This window comes from Lissotriton helveticus, chromosome 3_1 (assembly GCF_964261635.1).
Source record: "Lissotriton helveticus chromosome 3_1, aLisHel1.1, whole genome shotgun sequence".
In the NCBI taxonomy this organism is placed as follows: domain Eukaryota; kingdom Metazoa; phylum Chordata; class Amphibia; order Caudata; family Salamandridae; genus Lissotriton; species Lissotriton helveticus.
This window is the reverse complement of record NC_136061.1, coordinates 1,483,243,287-1,483,268,707: the sequence shown is the minus strand read 5'-3', so window position 1 is coordinate 1,483,268,707 and position 25,421 is coordinate 1,483,243,287. Positions and strand designations below refer to the sequence as shown.

General features: G+C 43.6%; 1 protein-coding gene across 1 annotated transcript in view; it reads right to left on the bottom strand.

Moving 5' to 3' along the window:
• The window catches only part of FEZ1 (fasciculation and elongation protein zeta 1), a 729,464-nt gene that overhangs the window by 465,275 nt on the left and 238,768 nt on the right, over positions 1 to 25,421 (bottom strand). Inside the window, exon 3 of the mRNA XM_078682121.1 lies at positions 14,460 to 14,559. Within this exon, the coding sequence (XP_078538247.1) occupies positions 14,460 to 14,559 (100 nt within the window). The remainder of the gene's footprint in view (positions 1 to 14,459; positions 14,560 to 25,421) is intronic.

The window sequence follows — 25,421 nt, the reverse complement described above, 5'->3', positions numbered from 1 at the left end:
GCAAAACATAAAAAACATAAAATGACACATATTAGTTTAGTGCCCATTATCTCTCGGAATGCTTAGAATCCGACTGTTTCATGGACATATGTAAAAGTATTACCTTCACAACGGTGCCTATAGGCATACCTGGGGTTCGTCGTCCCCTCTCACACTCTTATAATCCACTTTTTATTTTCGTGCAGTAGTCGCTTCTCGTCGACCTGCAATTACATGCTGAATTAGTATATATGTCCGTGTTCCCACTACTCTCAGTTAATGTGCCTGTTTGGGATTTTGCGTGATTGTAATAAGCTCATTCCCGATCACTAGGGGGTTCGCTCATCCCTATTCGCCGTGGTCTCTACCCTAACCATGCGTCGCCATAAGAATTACGCGTGGTGGGACGCTGACTGTACTCGCATCTATTCCCTGATGTAGTCTGCTCGGAATGCGGAAGTTTGAAACATTATTAATGCCCCGTTCCCGCTCCTTACCATACCGCATCTGCGGCCGTTGTTCTAACTCGGGCTCCCGTTCCCGCTCCCGCTGTCAACAGTCTCGCCGGTTTGTTAAAGACCGGCGTGTGACGTAGTGTGTGTGTCATGGCGCGTCACGTGACCCGGTAGGGCACGGCGGCCATCTTGGAGTGGTGTACAACTCCCGAAATTGCCCTGCTGGAGCCTTATCCCGTGATTACAACATAGGGCGCTAGATTTTACACCTTATTATGCATGCAGCTTACTGAAATATTTTATTATATCTGTTTTCAAAAAGCCCTCGCATTATGTTTAATTAAACATGGCACTGTCTCATTGTCCTGCCTGAGTTTGCACGTTCGGTTAGTGCATGTGGCCTGCTCTTTTTTATTAGGACCGAATAGACAGTTGTTTTCAGGGATTGATTATGCTTATATTACATTACTTTGGGGTATCAACACCTCGAGTTCTCAGTTTTCCTCAGCGGACCCTCCTGTCAGTGTTCACTCATCTTGCTGATGTTTTATTCCATTCAATGAGGTCATTGAGGCCATTTTTATCCGCCCCCTCCTGGTAGATCCAGCGTGCCTCCTTGGTCATCAGCTTGGTTTCCATAGTTCTTGGGTCCCCCTTACTTTTTTTCAGGATCACCCATCGCATCTCTTTCGGTTGGTGTTTTACCAGCTTATAATGCTGTACCAGCTTGGTCGTCAGTCATCCCGCTCTAAGTGTGCTAAGGTGTTCTTGTATGCGGACCTTGGCCTTTCTAGTTGTTAGGCCAATGTAGTGTAGTCCGCATGAGCATGTCAATCGGTATATCACATTAGATGTGTTACAGTTTGTCAAGTTGTTCAAAATCCATGTTCTCCCATTCACCAGTTGGACGCTCTTAGTTTTGTCAGTGAGACCACACACTGAGCAGCACCCACATGGGTGATGCCCTGCAAGTGTCTCTGGTGCCAGGCCATCCTGTCTGGGGCGTGAATGCACCAATCTGTCCTTCAAGTTTTGTGATCGTTTGAAGGCAAACCGCGGGGAGGCATCCTAAAGCTGCTGGTGCTCAGAAGGTGCCAATGTTTTCTTAAAATCAGGCGGATCTTCGAGGATAAAGGGTCAAAGGTGGTTACCACCGGTAGGCATTCTCCTGTTTTCTTAGGAACTCTACCAAGGAGAGCTTCCCTAGGGGTGTTTAGTGCTCGCTTCCACGCAGCCTTCACTATTCTTTTGGGGTAGGCGCGTTTCTCCAATTTCACCATCAATTCACTTGCTTCTTCCACGTATTTCTCTCTTGTGCTGCAGTTCCGTCTGTACCTAAGGAACTGCCCGGCCGGCAGATTGTCTCGGAGTGCACGAGGATGAAATGAGTTGTAGTGGAGCAGCGAGTTTTTATCAGTTGGTTTCTTATGTACTCGTGTGGTGAGTGAATGATTCTGGGCCAATATATCGAGATCCAGGTATACTGCTGTCTCACGGCTATAGTGCCATGTAAATTTCAGACAGGGGTCCAGATTGTTGAGCCATGCGAGGAACTCCTGTAGCATTGTCTACGACCCGTTCCACACACACAACACGTCATCAATAAATCGTTTCCAGAGACAGATGTTCTTTTGGTACTGATTCGACGGATGATAGATATAGTGTGTCTCAAATTGTCCCACATAGATACACGCTAGACTCGGGGCAAATGTGGCCCCCATCGAGGTCCCCGATGTTTGTAAATACAATTGATCTTTATATTGAAAGAAGTTGCGAGTCAGTGCAATCCCAATGCATTGGAGGACAAAGGATTGGGGTGTGTCGAAAAACCACTCCCTCCCCTCCAGTGCCCGCGCTGCTGCCACCAGCGTGGCTTCCTGGGGTATGCTTGTATATAATGACTTGATGTCAATTGTTACCAAAAATTGTTGGTTGGAGTCATATTCCATGTCCGTGAGTATATTTAGAACATCGGTCGTGTCCTGTATGTATGATGCTTGGGTGATGACACATTCCCTAAGGAAGAAGTCCGCAAATTGAGACAGTGGCTCCAGTATGGACTGGATGCCGGACACTATAGGACGCCCCGGGGGAGGAGACTGGGCCTTGTGGATTTTCGGCACAATGTAAAATGCCGGAGTCCTAGGTTTCAAGTGAATTAAAAAATCCATCTCCTTCGCCGTAATCCACTTTTTTTCTTTCGCCTCCGTTACTAATGCTGTAATTATTGTAAGGAGTTCAGCAGTCGGATCACGCATTAGCGGTTGATAGTTCTGACGCACTGCCAACAGTCGAAGAATTTCCTTCTCATAGTCCACAGTGTTTAGTACAACAACTGCCCCGCTCTTGTCGGCTGGCTTGATGGTAATCGTGGTGTTGTTTTCCAAGGATTTGACTGCCATCCAATCCATTTTGCTCATGTTGGAGTGTTTCCGTTTCGGTTCTGCGCATTCCAATTGCTCAATATCACATAGGACCTTATCCTCAAAGACCGCTACTTCTGGTCTTACGGCACTCATTACTGGGCAAAAGGTCGATGGGCGGTGGAGATTCGTGTTGAACACTGAGGGAGGGTCCTGTGGTTTATCAACGAAGAACTTCTTTAATTTTATTTTCCGGAGGACTTCACAGATTTCACTCCGACACTTGAAGCTATCATGTGAAGGAGTGGGGACGAACCCTAGTCCCTTGTTTAATACCTCATGCTCTTTCGGTGTGAGGACATAGTCAGACAGGTTGACAACAATGTTGTCGTCACATGTTGTTAGAACTGAGGTTGCTTGTATCCTCTGCTCCTGGTGACGCGTGGGGCGAAGGGTTGCCATGTTGGATTTTGCCTGGGCCGTCCCCGTCCCCTCTGAGTCTGGCCTCCCCCTCTCACTCGATCTGCCTGTTGCTGTCCTAAAAAAGACCTGAACAGGTAGGCCCATGGTACCCTGTGGGCATAGTGTACTGTATGTGAAAGGTAGAACATGCCCTGGTGTGTGGCATGTCCTGAGAGTAATTTACGGGCAATTTTGTTTTTCACTATTGCAAGGCTACCTGTTCCCCATAGGACAAATGGGAAGTTTGTTGTAACATCCTATAAACATAACTGGCCCGGGAAATTGGGTAGGGAAATAATGTTTAGTATGCCTGAACTCAGAATCCAAAGATGCATCTTTTAGTGAAGGTGATTTTTACATTCTGAGTTTGAAAACACCACTTTTAGAAAGTAGATATTTTCTTGCTCAGTCATCCTGTGTGACTCTGCTAGAATGTGGATTGCCTGTCTGGGTTTTGGATGACAGAAGGCTGGGGAGCAGGAGTGGCTCCAGATAGTCTAGGTGGGTCAGGAAAAAGCTGAATAGACCAGGGCTGCAATTGGGGAAGGGGGAGGAAATTTCCTTGCACCTCAAGGGCCTGGTCGGCCTCTGACAATGCAGTCACCACCTCCTGCCAGGAAGTCACACAAGAGAAGGCAGAACTGGTTTTGGCTGGCCACAGACACTCTCTGCCTAAGAGATCAAAGGATTTTGGGATATAACTAGTGGGACTCAGACCCCTGAACTTTACAACTCTTTTGGACCAAGAAGACTACCAAGAAGAAGAGCTGGAGAAGCTGTGAGGAGGAACTACCACTTTGCTGTGTGCTTTGCTGTGTTGGCCTGCAGTGGCTGTTTCTGTCTTGGGCAGTGAAAGGACTGGCCTGAACTTTGTGCAATCTACTTTGTGAGTTTCTCCAAGGGCTTGAGGTAGAGCTTGCCCTCTGTTCAAGATGTCTCAGGAACAGCAAAGACTTCAAGCTCTTCTACCCTCAGCACTGGAGACTGTATGTTTTGTGCTGCAACAGAAGAAAAGTAACCTGACGACGTCAACGATGCCGCTGCCGACTCCGTGTCTTGAAGGCACCACAGAGGGCACCGCCAAAACGCCGCACTGCGACCCTGGTATCATCGACGGTGCCTGCTGATGCCGCCACTGAGCCGCTGCTCGGCCGTGACCTGTGGGCACCGCACTCCACACTGCCTCGCTTCACGGCCATGCCGTGGTATACCAGATTGGAGTATTATCTCGTCACATACCTTATCTTGGTATTGGATGCGCCAGACCCCCTATTAAGGGTGCTCCGCTTTATTTTATCAGTTTATGACCGGAAATTAATTGAGTATTTCCCCGGGTGGACGCTTCATTTTTGTCCCATAAACGTACAAGACTCCCCACTTTGGAGTCCTCACGTTAATCCACTGGAGTGCAACACAAGAATAGATGTAACCTCTATCGATGATATTGCTTGGCCACCCCTTTATTAGTTTGCGGAGCCCACATTTGATGTAAACTGGCCTCCCTCACCAAAAAAAACATTAGGAGAGCCTAATACAATTGGAGTAAAGGCATGTATTGATATGTCCTGATGATGATCCCGCACTAAATAGGGATCGAAACGTCGTCGACAGCTTACACTTGATGATTTGAATATTTATCTATTGTGAAATCACAGAAAGTGTATTTAACTAATAACTGTCTGTTCTAATTTTTGATCATTTTACAGACTTTTTCTTGCCTTGTAATTGTTTGTTTTTCTATGTTTGTATACATGTGGTAGTTGGACACAGGTTTGTGTCCCACTTGGAAATTGTCAGATATTTTGCCACATTTGATTGTATTGATTATTAAAATATGTCCGGCTGGACATTGAACATAGATTCCAATTTTGGTCTATATGTATCTCTGTTTTTAAATTGAAATTGATGTTTGGGACCATTGTCTCGTTAAATGTGGTATACCAGATGACACCGCTCCATGCTGAATTCGACGCCGCTGCTTACACCGTGGTTCGAGGGCACCGTTCGTAAAGTTACACGATGCACCGCTCTCATCCTACACTGCAGCCTTGGCCTACCGACTCCAGGACCATCGACTTCAGTTCATCAGCCAATGACAGCGCTTCAGCAACGACGATGCCGCTGCTTGCACTGCGACCTGCCAGCACCGCGTTCACTTCGCACCGTGACCCTGGTCTCACCGACGACTCCATCTGACGCTGCCACCGGGCCGCTGCTTGCACTGCGACCTGAGTGCACCGTACGCCGCACTGCTGCGCTTCACACTGCAGCACCCGATGCCAGGCTCCTGACTTCAACAGACAGCAGTTTGATCTGCAACGCATGTGACTTTAAGGGCCCGACGACTCCTGCACCGACCTCTGGAACCGACACCTGCAGACGCCGTGCTTTTGGAAGCTAAACGTGAGGTCGCCGACACCCTGCATTTCTAAAAGGTACTGTTTGCGGGTCTTCCCGACACCGTAGCTGGCCTGCGACGCCGCGCACAGCCAGAACTGTTTGGATTTGTTTGCTCACGACGCCGTGGTAGCACCGGCCAGAGATATCGACATCAAGGAACTGTTTTCCAAGCATATTTTGATAACTGAAGATTTTTAAGTACTGTTTTGTGGATTTTTATCGCTTTGTTCTTGTCTTAAGTATATAAAAATATTGGCTATTTTTCTAAACTGGTGTGGTGTCCTTTTGTAGTGCTTACACTGTTTTACAGGGTGAACACCCTAAATATCGATTCCAAAATATCGACTGCCCAGAATATCGAATCAAAACTATAGAATGGACAGAATATCGAATTATCAAAATATAGATAGGACAGAATATCGAAATTGGTGTAGGAAATATCAAATTCCACAATATCTAATTTTATAATATAGATTTCCATAATATCTAATTTTTTTAGTGTTATGTATGGTAGTATATGTGTTAAAATTATGTATTATTTTTCTAATGTATGTTTAATGTTTTTAAAGTAATTAATATTTTGTAATTTAATTTTTGCGTAATTTGATTCCGTAGCGGGTTGTGGGTTTATAGGGTAATAGGGTGGGAAGTAATTTAATTATATTAAATTAAATTTTTTTTTTATTCCTATGTATTGATAATTAATTGATTGATAATTCATTATTAATTGGTAATGACATTTTTTTAATTGGTAATTCATTTTTATTAATTGTTTAATTGATAATTCTGTTCATTGTATTTTTTATTGATAGGAGCGGGTTGTGGGTTTATAGGGGAATAGGGTGGGAAGTAATTTAATTATAGTAAATTAAATATTCATTTTTATTTATATGTATTGATAATTAATTAATTGATGATTAATTATTAAGTGGTAATTAATTGTTATTATTTGGTAATTCATTTTTATAAATTGGTAATTATTTTTTATTAATTGGTAAAAAAAATATCTTATATTTTTGGTATTGAAAAGTAATTCGTTGTTAATTAATTATTATTAGGTGATTAATTGTTAATAAATAGCATCTATTGGTATGTATAATTAATTAATTATTAAATATTTTTTAGCTGGTCATTAACTTTAATTATTTTTAAATTGGTATTGATAATTCATTTATTGTTATTTAAATATTAAATCATTACTTTCCCTACTGTTGTACTCTCTGGAGTGGGAATATTCATTTTTACCCTCCTGCTATCCAACATTTTCCCTACTGATGCACTCTCTGGAGTAGCAATAGTAATTTTTACCCCTACGCTATCCAATGCTTTCCCTACTGTTGCATTCTCTGGAAAGGGAATAGTAATGTTTACCCCTACGCTATCCAACGCTTTCCCTACTATTGCAGTCTCTGGAGTGGGAATAATAATTTTTACCCCTAGGCTATCCAACGCTTTCCCTACTGTTGCACTCAGTGGAGTGGAAATAGTAATTTTTACCCCTACGCTATCCAACGTTTTCCCTACTGTTGGACTCTCTGGAGTGGGAATAGTAATGTTTACCCCTACCCTATCCAACGCTTTCCCTACTGTTGCACTCCCTGGAGTGGGAATAGTAATTTTTACCCCTACGCTATCCAACGCTTTCACTATTGTTGCCCTCATTATTAATTAACATAAACATTATTATTTTAATTATTATATTTTATTTACTTTTATATTTAAATGTGTTTATTTGTATATTTATGTCAATATAATTTTTATGAATGTTCTAAATATTTTATAATTAAGATTAATAATTATTTTATTATATTATTAAGCAAATATACATTAACATAAAAATTTACATTTCATTTATTATTTTTACATTTTAAGCTTTTTTACATTATTTTAATTCTGTTTTATTGAAATATGTTCATTATTTATTTACATTTCTAGTATTTTTAATACATTTAAAAAATTCGATATTTTTGTTAACTATATTTTAACATTCTATATTTTGGAATCAATATTTTAGTACTTACCTGTTTGCAGGTAGGCATTCTATATTCTGTCCCTCGATATTTTGGCGTCGATATTTTGATAATTCAGTATTTTGTCCCTCGATATTTCGATACTGAACCGTTTTACTGTTGGTTATGTGCAAATGCTTTACACACTATCTCTAAGATAAGTCAAGCTACAAAGGGGGTGAGCAGGGGTTATTTTAGGAGTGTAACTCCTTTATCCTGACTAGAGTGGTGGTTTCTGCCTGGCGTTGGCACATGCCCTAGCCTTCCAAAAATCTCATTTCTACAAGCATTGTTAGAGAAATACTTATGGGTTGTTCATAAGGTGTTTGAAAGATATCTTATTCTGCTCTGTGTACATGGATACGTTGAAAGAATTGTGGACATGAGAATAGGTAATATCCATCTATGTAAGGCTTGGTTTGAGTTATCAGACTGTCCATTCTCATTACTGGGTCGATCACTTTTCAGTTATCATGTGTTTCTTCCACGTGGAGCTCTGTTTTGTGTTCTTTGTACTTCTGAAGGAGGGAGAGTGTCTGGTCTTGCCTTGTCATGTGATTACTTCTTTTCTTGATCAGCTTACCAGGCTGCATACAGGATGGAATAGCGTCCATACCATTGATGCAGTGTGGACATTTGGTCTCAGCTGAATGAGCAGGAAAGTTTACATCTCTTTGTAAGGCATCCCATATCTGTATTCTTTATTCTCCAAAAGCAAGAGCCCTTCTTAAAGAAATTAATGGGCTTCTGCATCCATAGGCATTTTTAAGATGTACAGGCAAGCAATGCAGAAAGCCGTGAGTTATCAGCTCTTTATGCAGCCAGTTGGACTGCATCTACTAGAGAATATACTCATGGCAACTCTGTGGGTACACAAGATTTTAGACTCCGATGTTAACCAACACATGAGTTGGAACAGAAAGAAATGGGGCAACATATACATATCATACGAGAATGAGATAGGATAAACTACACAGAACTCCCTAAAGAATCATTCATTCTTTAGTAAAGAAGGTGCCATGTCAACTCTCTGAAATCAACCTTTTAAGAAATAATTAAACTAGACCAATGATGGGGAAAGTATGTGTGCCTTAAAAATTAAACTATATTAGAGGGATAGGATGGACCATCTTCAGTGCATCATCCAGTAACCCCATAAGTATAGTTTCAGTGAGGTGAGGAGACCAGCATCTAGATTAAAAATTACATTACATTAGAGACAAGTATAGATACTGGAAACAAGATGGGGCTGGAGATGGGCCACTTTTCTGTGATTTTAGATAGTACTGTTGGAGTTGTGAGCTGCCAGAAATTGTCTTGGATGGAAGATCTAGTTTTAGTTTCTGAAAATGCATCACTAACCCTTTATTACAGAAATATGAACACTGCCCCCACGAAAGATTTATTAATAAAAAAAGTGACAATTATAGGGAAAACCACGGGCAAGCCTTGTAGCAAAGCAAGTGCCTGTAAAGAGGCGTTCCAATATTCCTGTGGAGCTTAACAAGAATAAGTGGATAAACCAAAAAGATTCTCAGTAAATCAAAGGTGCACTAACAAAATAGAAGAGTGTGGCATTTGGCATTCATGTCTGTTTAGCATTTGCCACAAGAATATGCCTTATCAAAGAGATTTTTCCTATGACTACATTATTAATAGTTTTGTGTGATGTTAGGGGCAAAACAATTAGATGTTATTATGTGTCTCTTGTTTGCTAATTCCTTTTAATGCATAGTTGTATTATCTGCAAAGAATCAAAGTCCTTATGAATAAAATACCTCGGGCTATAATACAAACACTGGATGAGGTACACCAACCCAAATCCGTCAATGTTTGAAAAATACAGAATACCAAGTCATCGTGGCATGGTTCAGCTTGAATCCCTCAAGGCAAATGAACAAATTATAGATTAATTCATAAGTAATATAATTATGTTATATTACATGTTACTACTGTTTTTGCGCAAACAATAGTAGTTTCCAAACCATATTGTCAGAAAAATATGTCATATCTGCCAAATGTTTTCTGTATTTCTCTGGAATGATCTAATTCCCATGTTTCAGTTATTTTTTCCATTGGGAAGCCTAGAAAACTATTTATTTTTTCTGATTGCCGAGTCATAAGCTTCAGTTCTGGTATCTAAGATTGACATTAAGGGGGCGATTCCGATCCGGGGCGGAAGGGCACCAAAAGCGATCCGGCGGGAAAAAATATGAGCCGTACGCGTGTTTTTCGGCCGACTCGTATAGCTGTACGAGCGTGCAAGTACGATGTGAGCTACGTGATATTCACCGACCGAGAAGTTCCCGGGTCCGAACCGCTCCATAGGTCTCGGCCATGTGCTCACTGTGGCGTTCAATAGATGCGATTTACGACCGAGCCAGTTCGATGTACGCGTCGGACAGCCTGTGCGAGTCGGCCTGTCCGGCTCTCAAAAACTCTGGGATGTTGCCTTTGGGGGTCCACGTCGGAACCCCTGTCACCCGCAGCTCTACGACTCAGACACAGGGGGAGACCCATGGGTCACCCCAACACAGGCATGTACGGTGCGGATGGCACCGACGCGTACTCACTGTAGGGGGCGTACTTGTCCACGACGTACCCATTCAGTCAATGGGAGCCCATGTACGCGTTGTACGACCGGCTCCCATTGACTTCTATGGGAGTCCGACCGAACCGAGTTCGACAGCATACAGCTGCATCGTACTCACTCGGTCGGACTGCAGGACTCCGGCTCGGTCAAGAAACACTCCGGATCCGGCTCGGTTGGAGAACTTTCCGACCCGGATCGGAATTGGCCCCTTAGTATAAGAAATTCAACTGTTAATAAACACTATCCGTCTTAATTACTATTATTTATCCATTCAATATTTGCTTCATTGAAAATTAAACAAAACCTTAATATTTTATCTGAGATCAGGCCTTCGTTACTAGTTCTTTGAGTAATGCATCTTCAAAATTTCTCACTTCTTACAAACCGTACTTCTTAGCCAAGAAACAATTTGCTATTATTTTTATCGCCTATAGACAAGCAAATTGTATACTACAATATTTACATTACCGCCTTCAATAATCTTTTTGTTTGAAAAAAATATATAATTATCTTTTAGGCCAAAACAAATTAAACATTTATTGCAACATAACAGGTAATGCAGATACTGTTTTAGCAAAGCAAGCTCCGGTGCTGGTCCCATTTTCAATCTGCTCAGGCTCACAGCAACAAGTCAACTGCGTCTTCACATGGGAACCTTCATTTACCATTTAAGAGGGTTCTCCATAACTGTCCAGGCCAAATATTTGTAAATATCATTGTAGACAAGCATGTTTCCACTGAGAGGTCCTATAACTTCTCCACAGTGTCAGTCGCTATTCAGTTGAGTTGTGTGACCGACCCTTTAACCAGCCCCAAATCTTGTTTCCTTATTTGTACAGAAGGCGTCCAAGCTGATTTTACCATCTCTGTGAATAGCATGCTTGAGTCTGACAAAGTGCCCTTTTCCTGAGTAAGATTCAGTGAGGCAACAAATTATAACGAAATAGAGCCCTGTCCCCAGAACACCTAGCAGTGATTTTCTACAACATTTTTGCTGATGTTATCTTCAAAGTTATTCTTTTGCAATTCACAAGCATGGTCTGGCATACACATGACCCGCAACCTCTTAATACAGTTCCAACAAGTCAAGGAAGCAGTTCCCGCCAGTACGTACCACTTAAGATCATGCTGATGTGCCTTCTCTCTTCTAAATTAGACTTCCCTGGAGTGGTTATAAATCCATTATTTAGCTCTAAATTAGAATATCAAGCTCTCGGATCATCATCATAACACGGAATACTATACAACTCATTTAAATCATTTAAAAAAGCAGCCCAGACCATTATCACTTCCCTCATATAGTTCTCCAGCCCCGAATACCTTTCCGTGGATTCGTTTAATTACTGGTATCCATCCTCGTTCCATCATTGGAAAAGCATTTGCTGTGTCTGGTCAAAATAGATCATCTTTCCTACCAATGTTGGAGATGTGCACTCAGCTGATTTCAAGAGGTGCTCTGCTTCCATATTCAGTTGGACTTGTGTGGATACAAATGTCCTGCTGTTAAGTTTGCGGAATCTTTTGGAGACTGTGCTTTCTTTGATTGATATTTCTAAGCAGGGCTTGGGTAACCAAGCCACAATGGAATAAAAAATGTCAAAATATAATAATCCATAAACAGAAACTTACCTTCTTTCTGTTAAAGCTTTTTTATTTACTGATGTAGGATCTCTCTTTTCACAAAGTGTTAAAGAAACGATTGAAAGTCGTTCCAATGATTTTAAAGATGTGCCAGGCACTCTTATATAGACATTACCTCCTGGTCCACGTCCTGGTTTCAGTCATTACAGGCGTGAGGGGATTCCGCCTCCACAGACAGGTGTTCACTTGCCATATGCTGCTATCAGAAACAAATTTGCTCCTTCCACAACACAACTCCCAATAGGCCTATATAAGGAACGTCTACCCAGAAGAAATCCTACACTGACCCCAAGGTCGGACCAGCTCAGCGACCCTATGACAGCATAATGACTTGGAACTAAGAGGAATGGACTCAGAGTAATGTATCTAACAGTAAGTAATTTAAATATTACCTCCTCTTTCACTTTCTCATTCCAGTCACTATAGGAATGAGGTCATCAAACCTAATGCCTGAGATGGGTGTCTCATGTACAGAACAAAACACACAAACAGCAAACTGAGGCAGCAGCACCCTTGCAGAACATGTATTCCAGAAACAATGTCACACAAATCAGTCATCAGACCCCTTCTTCTTACTTTGGAGGTCATAGTGCGTGACAAAATTAGATGGAACCACTCTTGTAGCATCTCTCCTAATCTCCATCACAGAGACTCTTCACTACAAAGCAGACATGCCTCTCGTAGAATGGCCCTTGACCTCAGAAGTACAAGGAATCCTATGACCTTGATTTGCAGAAGAGATGACTGGCGATACGGAACTGACTCAAAGTGGGCATGGGAGGTTGAAACATTTTCCTTGCCATACTAAAATTCTGCAAAAGAGGGAATTTGAATGTGGGAAATAAGCCAGACTCTCCAGTGTGCAGCAGAGCCTTTTTAGGAGAAGGGTCTGGGATTTAACCCAGCCAGAACACTTTCCAGTTCAAAAGAAAAGGGAGATGCCTCTCTGAAGATAAAACACACAGTGACGCAGCCTCAGAAGCAGCCTATCAGGGAACACCTTAAGGAAAGGAAGTTTGCAAGACAAATACCCTAACTCCACCTCAGGATTCCCTGCGATCAAACAACTATGACTCCAGCCTTCAAGACGTACAAATTGTCAAAGTCGTCACCAAACTTGTGGTGCACCGGGTAAACAACCTTTACAACGCAACTTTTACATCGCAGAGCCTTTACAATGCAACCATTACAACGCAAACTATTACAATGCATTGCTCTGGGGGGCGCCCTAGGATAGGGAATAGGTTAATTTACTATCCAATAACCTTCCCTAGTGTCCACGGGGACTGGAGTTGGAATAGTAAATTAAACTATTCACTATCCAGCACCCCAAAGCACTATGCGTTGTAATGGACTGAGTTGTAATACTTGCGTTGTAAAGGCATGCGATGTAAAAGCATGCGTTGTAATGTCATACATCCGGTGCACCGCCTTAGCCCCAATGACCTCTTTAAAGATGCCCAATGACTTGAGTTGGAGCTAAACATGCATGTACTGCAATTGCCGAAGCCCGAGGCAAACTGTAATTCAGCTACCCTGACCTTTCAACCTCCAGGCTGACAGACAGAGCCTCTGATGGCGGGATTAGAGCCTTGAGAAGAGAGAAGCAGCCCTTCTGGACCTTCATATAGACTTTTAAATAGAGGGAAGCAAGGAGATTGGGGCCATGACACCTGCACAGTCAGACTCACGAAAGTGACTTCCCTCTTGATCTTTGACAAAACCGTCAGAAATGGAAGGAAAGGGAGAAAGGAATACAGAAGGCCCTCTGGCCAAGGGCAGGAGCATACAGCAAATCCCAAAACCACTTCCAATGGAGACCAGGACAGAGCTGCCCTGCATTCCCCCAATCCACAAACAGTGAATCCCATCTCACACCCCAAGCTCTGAATACTGACGCACTGTACTGTAGCTAGACTGCCATGGGCCATAGAGCACTCAAAGAAAATGGGTCGCTGACCTTTGGTTAAGTAGTAAAAAGCAGCTATAATGGAGGACTATCCCGTACAATGTGACAGAGCATTTGGATATTTTGCTTCAGGCAACTAAGCATATACAATTCTGCAGCGGCAGCTTTTTCCACATAATTATGCATAATTTGTAGATTTTCACGAACAAAAAATATGCTTCTAGTTCAAACTGGTCAAAGGTTACTAAAATGCTACCACACGTTTTGCCATGCTGGTGTAAGCCTCTTGATGTGCAGTTGCTATTTGTATTTAGGTATTAAATCGATATTAATTAGGTCAAATCTGTGTTAACGTGCACAAACTACAATTTAGTGAATGAATACTGCTTGAAAATATGCCACAGTATGCAGCACAATCTGCCTTTTCTTGCCGCTCAATTTAGACGATTCTGCTGCATAACTTGGCCCTACCTTAACACACAATTCCAGTGACCCTGAATAACACTGGCTGCACTCTTTTTATAAACGAAAAATTCGAATCCACTGAAATAGGGTAGCCTAAATGAAAAGATTCGTCTCATTTATTGAGCTTTTTCTCTTAAGGGACACAGAGAACGAACGCCCTGTTTGACATTTCGTCACAAATACCTCTGAGTCCGACTCGTTCCCATTCAGCGACTCCATGCTCGGGTCCCTCCAGTCCTCGGCCAGCGATGGGATGTAATTGTCCGTCAGAGCGTCCCAAACTCTGGAAAAGAAAAGAGCCGGTTGTTAAGAGCTGGCAGCTGGGGTCGCATTCTGATCTGAAGGACCCCTCTGTTCAGAGAGTGACATCATTCTCAGAGCACAACATGGAAGCAAAGAGAGAAAAACATGGTTGAGGCAATGAAGAGCCATTGAGGAGTCGGTACCCTCTGCTGCAACTCCAGGGTTGTCACAGGTTCATTCTTTTTACAACCTTAAATTCCTCAGATATGAATCGAGAGCCCAATAATGGCGCTCTGCGTCTTTCCCGTGACCGCTGGGATAGACACAAAGGGCCTGATTCACAAAGGTAACACTCACCTGTTTATGTAAGTTTGAGCTTTTCCAGTATTTACAAAACTGAGTTTTTATAGTAAGTTTACGAAAAGGGAGATTCCACAGTTGCAGGTGAGAGAGCACACATCTGAACAATGTATAAGTACACCATATTTACAAGCACGTAGTGTTAGTTTAAATTGTATTACACAAGAGTGTCAATTTATATAGTGAAAATATATGAGTGTTTGTTTTAATTAGAATAGATGCATATATATGTGTGGAAAACTAATGTAGAGGTTGTAGAAATGTTAAAATGATGTTGGAGTCACACGTTAGATGACTAAGTGAAAACGAAATGTAATTCTGCAAACCATGAAAATGTGTAGGCCACATGGCATTTCACAGGAAACGAAAGATGCTGCTACACTTTTAGTGACGTGGATTCTAATGTCATTTGAGTGCAAATGTATTATTAGGCATAGTATTGAAATATATGTTTTACATAGATGTGTTATATTTTAGCATATGTGTGTTAGTTAAATATCGTTTAAACAAAGAAATTAAATGTGCATATTGCAGAGGCCCGTTTCATGTAATTTTAGTAGGCCTGAATAGAGAAAGTTGCTTCTTTGATCTGCCAGAGCTCGTTAAGGAGAAGTCGCACAGAGCACGAACGAAAAGTCTGTTCAAGATGTTTTATGACTCTTCGATATGGTAGAGACTGGAATTTGGGGCCTACCGAGAGAGTGTCTGTTTCCAGGTGCAAGGGGAACTTAAATCAGAAATAATGAATAGGCCCTTGTTCAGAAGTGCCAGGCACAGGCCTGTAGGAGTCTTCAGGAATTTTAGGGGGTACCGCTTGGACGGAGAGAAGCCTGGGAAGCAAGGTCAACTTTAATGAAGAGTCCAGAGGAGCACCAGGACGGAATTTGCCGCTCAAAACTGCACCACGTGAGAGGCGTCGACATGGGCGTTCCTATTGGAAATGTGATTTGGTATTAGGGATAGCACCCCGGGGTGGAGTTAGAGGAGATGATCTGAGGAGCCTAAGAGAGCGGATGGGTAGGCAGATAGAGAACTAACAGACTTCAATTTGGAGACAAAGCCTAAGGGAAGTGTGTGATCTTCTTTGGAAGTCACCACTGCTGACACCTTTTTAGGTAAAGATCTTGTTAAGTAGGGATGTCACTTAGTCTAGTGTAGGGACAGATTTAACTTGTACTTTTCCTTTCTGTAAATGACTCTCAGGTTGCAACTCACAGCGATTCTTGCAACACTTATGCTTTTTGAGATAGTTTTGATAATTTCCTTTTGTCGATTGAGAATATTCAGAGAGTACCTTTTTGTACTAATACCTGTATACCTTTTGAATCTTATTCTGAGATGTTTGTATCTCCAGATACTTTTGACTTTGAATTAAAACTTTTTAACCTTTCCCAGTGGTAAGTGGTTCTTTAGAGTGGTTTAAGTTCCTAATTGACTAACCTAGTAGTAGATTGTCTTTTACTCAATGACAGGTACCAACGATTCAGTCGACATGATTAGGGATCTGGTAAGGTAACTAGAGACCAGAAACCCCGCGTTAACAGTTGGTAGCAGTGTAGGATGGTTATCTTCTTGAGGAAGGTAATCTAGACTAGGTTAGCTTACCCCAAGGCCCCTAGAGCTAGACATCGAGAGATGAGCAGCGGAAGAATCGCGTGCCGAAGAGGGTGCTGACGGTGCGAGAAAAGCAGCAGTATCGGAGGAGAGTGAGTATAACAAGGGTCATGCGTGAACAGATTGCGGTGTTTTGTGTTGTATTTGTATTGTAATGTCTTGCGGAGTTGAATGCCTGTAGCGTGATTGTGAGAAGGTTGTGAGCGCGCGCAACCTGGTAAAATCTTAAGTTCGGGGTAGAGCTTAAGTGGTTCGGGTGTATCGAACATCCAGAGTAATTGTCGACCAGAGTAAGGAGGTCATGAGGTACCATTGACCGCCGCAGAACCGAGATAGGGGGAGTGCAAGAGTGAGTGTGTGAGTAACGGACGCTGGTCGAAAGTTACTGTGTGTAAGTAACCTATCAGAGAAGGCGATTGTCTGGACGTAAACGGAAAGACATTTCGCCAGTTAAGGTGACAATTACAGATTGACTGTGGGCGTACAGTCAAAGAAAAGTGATCGCTTGGACGGAAGTAATCATTTTTCGAAGTATGAATGGGACGCATGCATAAACGCGGAGACGAGCTGAAAAAGGAGGGGAACTGCTGCGAAGGGGGACGAGTGACGTCGGCAAGAGCCGCGCTGAGATAGGGTGGATAGTGAAGAGCCGCGACGCGATAGGACGGTTGGTGTGACGTCGGCAAGAGCCGCGCTGAGATAGGGTGGATAGTGAAGAGCCGCGACGCGATAGGACGGTTGGTGTGACGTCGGCAAGAGCCGCGACGGGATTGGGCGGCTGGTGCGACGTCAGTGAGAAGTCGCGTTCTGATAGGCCAGTTGGCGAGAACCGAGCTGAGATTGGTGGATTGTCATCAAGAAGTAAACAAACCGGAGAAAACAGAAACTAGTAGATTGAAAATGAAGTGTTTTAAATGTTTGAAGGATATTTTTAAAAGAAAAAGGAGAGAGTCTTTTTACGGGCAAGAGGCACCGCCAGAGGGTACACCAGCTCATTATATGGCAGCGAATGTTGGGCTACACACTATATTATGGATTGGGGATTGGAACAAGCTTACAGAAGGGAATGAGGAAATGTCGTTCCCAAAGTATGGGACGTTTAAGTTAGAGGTGTTACATCGGCTAAAAGCAACCATGTCTGCATTGAAACCTCCGCCTAGACCGACCTAGTTTGAGGCCCTTAACGCATGGATTAGGGCGGCGCACGATAGGAATCTGAATAGGCGTCAAGAAAGGCTGACGCGATCAGTAAGAGCAGTGAGAGATTCCAAATGGGATGAGGACGCCAAGAGGTGGAGGGTACAGGCTATTGAGGTGGATAAGTTGTACACAGTGAGAGAGGTGGCAGGTGAAAAGACACTCATGGAAGAAGATGAGGAGAGCGACTCGGAGGACAACTTGATAAATAGATTATTGATAGATAGACCGCCTCCGAGAGTTGGGGAGATAGAAAGTAGAGGACTCGCAAGGGAAGATGGGGCTGCCATAGAGGGGTATGTACCACTTCCTATATCGGAATGGACACCTATCAAAGGTGGGGAGACACCTCAACATAGTACAGCACAGAGTGTAGTCGGAAGGTTTGTGGTACAGAAAACGCCAACCGCAGAGAGGGCTGAACCTTGTAGATTGCCAGATGCTCTCCAAGTACCCGTTACCATAGGACCCATAGTATCGATTTACAACCCAGAGAATGGGAGAGAGGAAGAACAGATGCGGTTAGACAGAGAAAGGGTTGAGATGGAAAGGAGGAATAACACGACAAATGCCTGGAAGCAATTGCCAGGACCGGTAACGTGGAACACCCCATTCGAACCGACAGTGAGCCCCGCAACAGAGCAGGGGGGTCAAAGAGGACCGATGGACCTAAGGGGACCACGTCCGAAATCCTTTAAAGAGTTAAAAGTTGACTTGAGAGAATGGGATGGGTCCGCAGAAACGCAGAGCAATAGGTCAAGAGCAGAAGCTGAGTGGGGAAATCGAGGTAATGGGACAGTATCTCACTGCGGGGCTAGCGAAAGTAGTCAGGGACGTGAGGGTCAAAGCCAGGAGAACAGAGGAGTAATACGTCCTAATGATGGGAGGGACCAGCAGGAGCGAGATGGTAGAAGCATGGAGTGTGAAGAGATGTCTCGGCTCTTTGAAAAGGGTGGAGACCAAATGGTACTAGCATACAGAGATAGGTTTAGGTGCACTCATCACGCGCCAGGGGAGAATGTGCAACACTGGAATAGGGGGAACAATGAAAGATCTTGCCATACATCGGGTGATCAGAGGTCACAGACCAATTGTGAAGAAAGGGGGAGTAATGGAATGTCTTACCATGAACCCAGAGAATCCAGGCATGAAGGGGAAGGTGGGACTATGAGGCACAATGGAGTGTTTCATCATCCACCCAGAGAGGACGGAACAGCATGGGACCTGGAGGGGCAGGAGCATGGGAGGACTCCACGTAACTCACCTGAGCCCAGACGTAGGACTCGGAGCTGGGATGGGAAAGATGGGAATGGACCCCCTAGAGCTAGCGTACTGAAAGCTACAATAAAGGCGAAAAGACTTGATGTCACCAGTTTGAAATCTGATTTGGATGAGATTATAGATGGTACATTGCCATTAGAAAGGATTGAGTTATACGAGCAAGATGAGCTTCTGTTCATAGCAAAGGATGTTACTCGTAAGGCGAGAGCGACTCATGAGAAACTGTCTGAACTGGCAGACAGGTACATGGTAGATTTGTCCAGAACAAAGACCCTACAGAGTAACCATAGGTTACAATACTCAGATCAAGACTTAGATGAGAAAAGAACTACAGGGTTAAAGACACACATAAGGGAACTAATAGCAGGAATAAGAGCGTGAAGGGATCTGGACAAATGGGAGGAGAGATGGTCCAAAAGGGGAACTGTTAGGCGGTGTGCGAATGGGACGTCTCCTGAGGGAAGGTTGATGCAGATGGAGGCATTCCCTTTGAGAGAAATATCAAATGGGAATTATGTACATGTGCCCTGGAGTAGAGGAGATTTAGCTGCATTTACCAACTCATTTCCGAAGTTAAGGGACAATCCAGTAGAGTGGTATAAGCAGGTAGAAAGGTTTGTAAAGATCTCGAAAGTATTGTGGATTGATTTGAACACTTTGTTTGACATTGTGGTCCCATCTGACTTGTGGACATCGTGCAAGACTAGTGTTGAATGGCCAACTACTGAACCAGTGAGGGATGCTCAGACAAATGGACCGTCTGAAATTGTCATGCAAAAGTATGAAAGGGTAATAGCTTGGCTGAAAGATAAGGTACCACCCCAGGACATAGATTGGGTAAAAATAGACCGAACAAGACAAGAACCAAAGGAGACAGTTCATGAGTTCTATGAAAGGTTGTTGAAAACATTCAAACAATACAGTGGACTCGATGTAATGGATCCCAAAGATATAGGACAGTTTGTGTCAAAGTTTGTTTTGGGGTTGAGACCTGATATTTGTTTGATGATTCAGCAACATTTAATTTGTTGGCAAAACAAACCACTAGATGAAATTTTAAGGTATGCCAGATACTGTAGCGATGAGATAGATTCCAAGACAAAGAAAATGAAGGAGAAGCTGATGGTGGTACAGATGCAGTCAGCCGGAAAGGGCGGACAGCAGAAACAGGGAACGGGGACAATGGGACGGAAGTCGAATGGTCAGAACAAGGATAGTGAAGAAAGTCAGAGACCTAGAATAGATTTTGCCACTTTAAAGAAAACGACAAAGTGCCACCAGTGTCACCAGGTCGGACATTGGAGACGCGAGTGTCCCTTTAACCCTGAAAGTGGAGAACTAGAATTAGAACAGGAAGTTCAGGAGGTTCCAGTTCAAAGGGCGACAGTCTCAGGAAGCAAGGTGGTCAAAGGGGGGACTTCGGCTCCACGAGCTCAGTTTCCACAGCCACCGAAGATATCGACAGGGGGAAAAGTCTATAAACAAATGCCTCTTTTTATTGAAGAAGAAAAATGTTATTACATTGACCCAATGACCGGTCAACGTGTGAACAGAGAAGAGGACTGTACCCTCGGGGCAGTTCTAGAAGTAGATCAGAGAGGGCCATTTGTTGAGGCAGAGGTAGCAGGGTGCCCGATGACATTCTTGGTGGATACTGGAGCTACTCGATCAACTCTAAGATCAGCAGTGGTTCCTGACCTACCAATGTCGGGGGAAACAATTCAGGTGGTTGGAGTCGCAAATAGAAGAATGACTAGTCCTTTGACAGAACCAGTGTCAGTGAAAATAGGGAATTACACAAATGAACATCAGTTTGTGGTATGTGATTCTAGTCCTGTATGTCTGTTAGGGAGGGATTTGTTGTGCAAATTGAATTGCACCATATACTACACCCCTCAGGGTGTGGAGGTACAGACCGCAGATGATGATGCTACCTTTAAGATTGCCAATGAGAGAGCATGTATAGAACTGTATCCTACTCTGACTGTGGAAGACCTTCCTTGTGACCTAAGAGATGCTGTCTCAGCTGAAGTATGGGATTTTACTGGGGAAGAGATAGGACTGATCAAAGGGGTGGAACCAGTGAAGATCATGATAAAACCAAACGCTGAATTTCCAGAAACGCCTCAGTATAAACTGTCCCAGGAAACGATTGCAGGAATAAGACCTGTGATTGACTCAATGATTCAACAGGGAATACTGAAAGAAATCGTGGGTAGTCCATGTAACTCCCCGATTATGGGTTTGCAGAAACCTAGTGGGAAGTTCAGAATAGTTCAGGACCTTCGAAAGATTAACAACATTGTGGTTTCATGTTGTCCAGTGGTACCGAATCCATCAGTGATACTGTTTCAAATACCATTCCAAGCTGAGTGGTTTACAGTAATAGACCTTTGTCAAGCCTTCTTTTCCATCCCATTAGATGAGGACAGTCAGTATCTTTTCGCATTTAAAATGGAAGATCGCGCCTTAACATGGTGTCGAATTCCACAAGGGTTCACAGATAGCCCTTCGATCTTCAGTCAGCTGTTGAAGAAGAACCTTGAAAGTCTGGTATTGCCACAGAACTCAGTTCTGGTCCAGTACATAGACGACCTACTTGTTGCGTCAGAAACAGAGGAAGCTTGTAAGGAAGACACCATTGCTTTACTGAATCATTTAGCTGAGAATGGACATAAGGTATCTCCGAACAAATTACAGTACTGTCTGACAGAAGTACAGTATCTGGGTCACCGAATAGAGAAGGGGAAGCGCAAGGTGTCTCCAGACAGGATAGAGGCCATCATGAAAATGAATGCGCCAACGACACAGAGAGAAGTTAGGATGTTCTTAGGAATGGTTGGTTACTGCCGACAGTGGATAGCTAACTTTTCACTGAAAGCAAAACCTTTACAGAAACTGACGCACAAGGAGGTGAGTGATCCGGTACCATGGGACAACGAGTGCCTAATGGCGTTCCTACAACTGAGAGAGGATTTGTGTCGTGCTCCGGCTTTGGGAATGCCAGATTATGAGAGGATTTTTTCATTATACTGCTGTGAAAGAGAAGGATGTGCGTTATCAGTGTTGGTGCAAGTACACGGAAATGCCCGTAGACCAGTTGCATATTTTTCGGCTACATTAGATCCGGTAGCCGCAGCGTTGCCCGGATGTCTCAAATCCGTTGCTGCAACAGGTGTCAGCATTGAGAGGTGTGAGAACATAGTAATGGGACATCAATTAGTGGTGTATGTACCGCATTCGGTAGAATTGTTAATGAAAAGGACCAAGACGCAGCACTTGACCAATAGTAGGCTCACGCGCTATGAGCAAGTTATTCTTGCTGCAGAGAACGTGACCCTTAAGAGGTGCTCGGTCTTGAATCCTGCTACATTGATGCCACTTCATAATGATATAGAAGGCGAAGAATGTGAAGATCACGATTGCCTAGATGTGACTGAACTATTCACGAAGCCCAGACCAGATATTGTGGATGAGCCATTGATCGACCCTGATGAAATTTACTTTGTTGATGGCTCATGCTTAAGAGACGATACTGGTCGGTTGAGAGCAGCTTATGCTGTTTGCACCATTACTGGAGTTGTGGAAGCCGCTTGCCTGGAAGGAGTACACTCCGCTAAGGTAGCAGAAATCATTGCATTGACACGTGCCTGTATAGCAGGTAGCAAAAAGAGAGTCACCATCTATACCGATAGCCAATATGGTTTCGGTGTAGTTCATGATTTTGGGCAATTGTGGTCTCAGAGGGGTTACATGACCTCCTCTGGTTCGCCAATCAGAAATGGGGAATTTGTACGACTGCTGTTAGAAGCATTGCAAGGTCCAGCTGAAATTGCAGTGGTCAAGTGTACAGCTCACACTAAAAATACAGATTTTGTGTCACAAGGAAACAGATATGCAGATGAAGTTGCCCGCTATTGTGCGGAGCAAGGGTATACTTTCACGGAGGTGGAAGTAGGCGGGGCAAAGGAAAAAACAGAAGTCAATATGATATTAGAGACCGTAGATACATGGGAAGATCTGAAACAAATGCAAGAAAATGCACCTGAGTCAGAGAAAAGGTCCTGGGAAGCAGCAGGTTGTGTGAGAAGTGAAATGGATTTTTGGGTTTCAGCAGATGGAAGAGCAGTGTTACCAGAGGAATTAGTGAGTCCAATGGCACGACAAATACATGGTCGGACACACTTAGGAAGGGATGCCATGCTGAGAGTATTTAGGCAAACTTGGTATTGCCCAAAATTCAGGATTGCAGCAGAAGCAGTTTGTAGGAGATGTGTCACATGTCAGCAACTGAATGTAGGGAAAAGAACACCAGTTACCATGAGTCACATTGGGAGGTCTGGGGGGCCTTTCAACAGAATGCAATTAGATTTCATTGAAATGCCTAGAGTCAACCGCCTTAGGTATGTGTTGGTGGTCGTCTGCATATTTTCCAGGTGGGTCGAGGCATACCCTACACGTAGGTGCGATACACTCACCGTAGCAAAACTGTTACTTAGAGAATTGATCCCACGCTACGGGGTGCCAGGCTCTCTGGAATCTGATCGAGGAACACATTTTAACAGTGAAATTGTGAAGATGCTCTGTGCCGCATTGAACATTGATCAGAAGTTGCACTGTAGCTATCGACCAGAGGCTTCAGGAATTGTGGAGCAGATAAATGGGACACTAAAGTGTCGAATTGCCAAAGTGTGTTCTTCAACTTCCTTGAGTTGGCCAGATGCTTTGCCTTTAGTGTTGATGAGCATGCGCAGCACACCCGACCAAAGGACAGGTCTCTCTCCACACGAGGTGCTGATGGGGAGGGCAATGAGGCTTCCTTCTGTACCAACTGCGACACTATTAAACATTACAGATGACCTGATCCTGGATTACTGCAAAGGACTGTCTGACGCCATTCATTCTGTGTCCTTCCAGGTGCAGGCTGCTGAGGTCCCATCTTCAAGAGAGTTGTGTCATGACCTGTGCCCAGGAGAGTGGGTGCTGGTGAAGAAACACGTCCGGAAAAACTGCCTAGACGTGCGCTGGAGAGGACCTTTTCAGGTCATACTGACCACGAATAGGGCTATCAAGTGTGGAGGCCTGCCGAATTGGATACACGTTTCCCACACCCGAAGAGTTCCAGCACCCCTGGAAGAAACAGCTCCTCTCACGGATGAGAATCCAGCTGAAGATGGTGAACCATTAGAGGGGATCAGTCAAGCTGTGGGGGTGTCTGAAGAAGTTGGGAGCATTGCAGATCCAGAAGAAGAAGGGCAAGGCGGTAGCGAAACTGAAGCTGCAACAGAAGGAGAGAGCAGTTGTGAATGTGACTTGGAAACAGATCAGGAACAGAGTGATCAGGAACCGAGCAGGAGGGAAAGCAATAGGAGAACAAGAAGTGGGGCAGCTACTTGGCCTGAAAGAAGAAGGAGGCCGAGCCTGAAGCTAGCTCGAGAAGAAACTCTTGCTCCTATATCCGAAGATTCGGATCTGGAAGAAGGTGTATCGGACCAAGAGCAGGAGGGTCTAAGGAGATCAAGGAGAGTACGAGTGCCTAGCAGAAGATACTCTACACCTGAGTGGACCTACCTTGCTGCAGATGTCCGAGGGACGCAGAGCTGGGAGGGTGAGGGAAGTGACCCTGACCAGAACTGACCCAATCATCACAGTGGAAATAAGATTCCTGTTGCCAGGATTGGAGGTCGAAAGACTGCTGACACTCAACATCGTCTATCCTCCTCTCCTGAGTGGAATAAGAAAATAGATATTTGAGACTGTTGAGTTTCCGTGTTGCTGTTCAAGGAGTCCAATACTGGAGGGAGTCCTTCTCCGTATGGAAATATTTGAGCTAGTGGTGGAACTTCTGGGAACACGCATAGTTTCAGATTGCTAAAAAGACTTTGATAAAGAACATTTGTTAATACAGATCAAAAGGATAACCTAGTGCCAAATGGAAGAAGACAGAAACTATGGACTTCCATTTTAGTGGATGGAGAAGGGCTAGAGTTGTCTATTGCTACAGAACTTAATGACTGTTCTTGCGGGAGAGAATTGTCAGCTTCCAAGTGTGGTTCAAAGAAAGACATTGTGGTTCAAATGAAGAGAGTCTTTGTGCAAAGCAAAAAAGACATTGAGAAGAAGTAAGGGACTTTGCTGAGAACGACAAACAGAGCTACACTGTTTGAGATCATGGAGACTGGCAACCCGAACCGCAGGGCAAAATGCATAGTAGGCACACTTTTAGTGGTAGTGATTTCTCTTATAGTTTTAGTAGTTACTGTATCATATATAGTGGGACATGAGAACAAAACAAAGATAAGATCAGAAACAAAGAAAGCATCAACACAAAAGCCTATCACTGTTGCTGGGGTAAAAGGAGAAAACACTGAGAAAGAAAAGGCTTTGCTAGATGCTGAGATCAAAAGATTACATGTTGACGAATCACAGGGGAACTTTAGGTCAAATGCT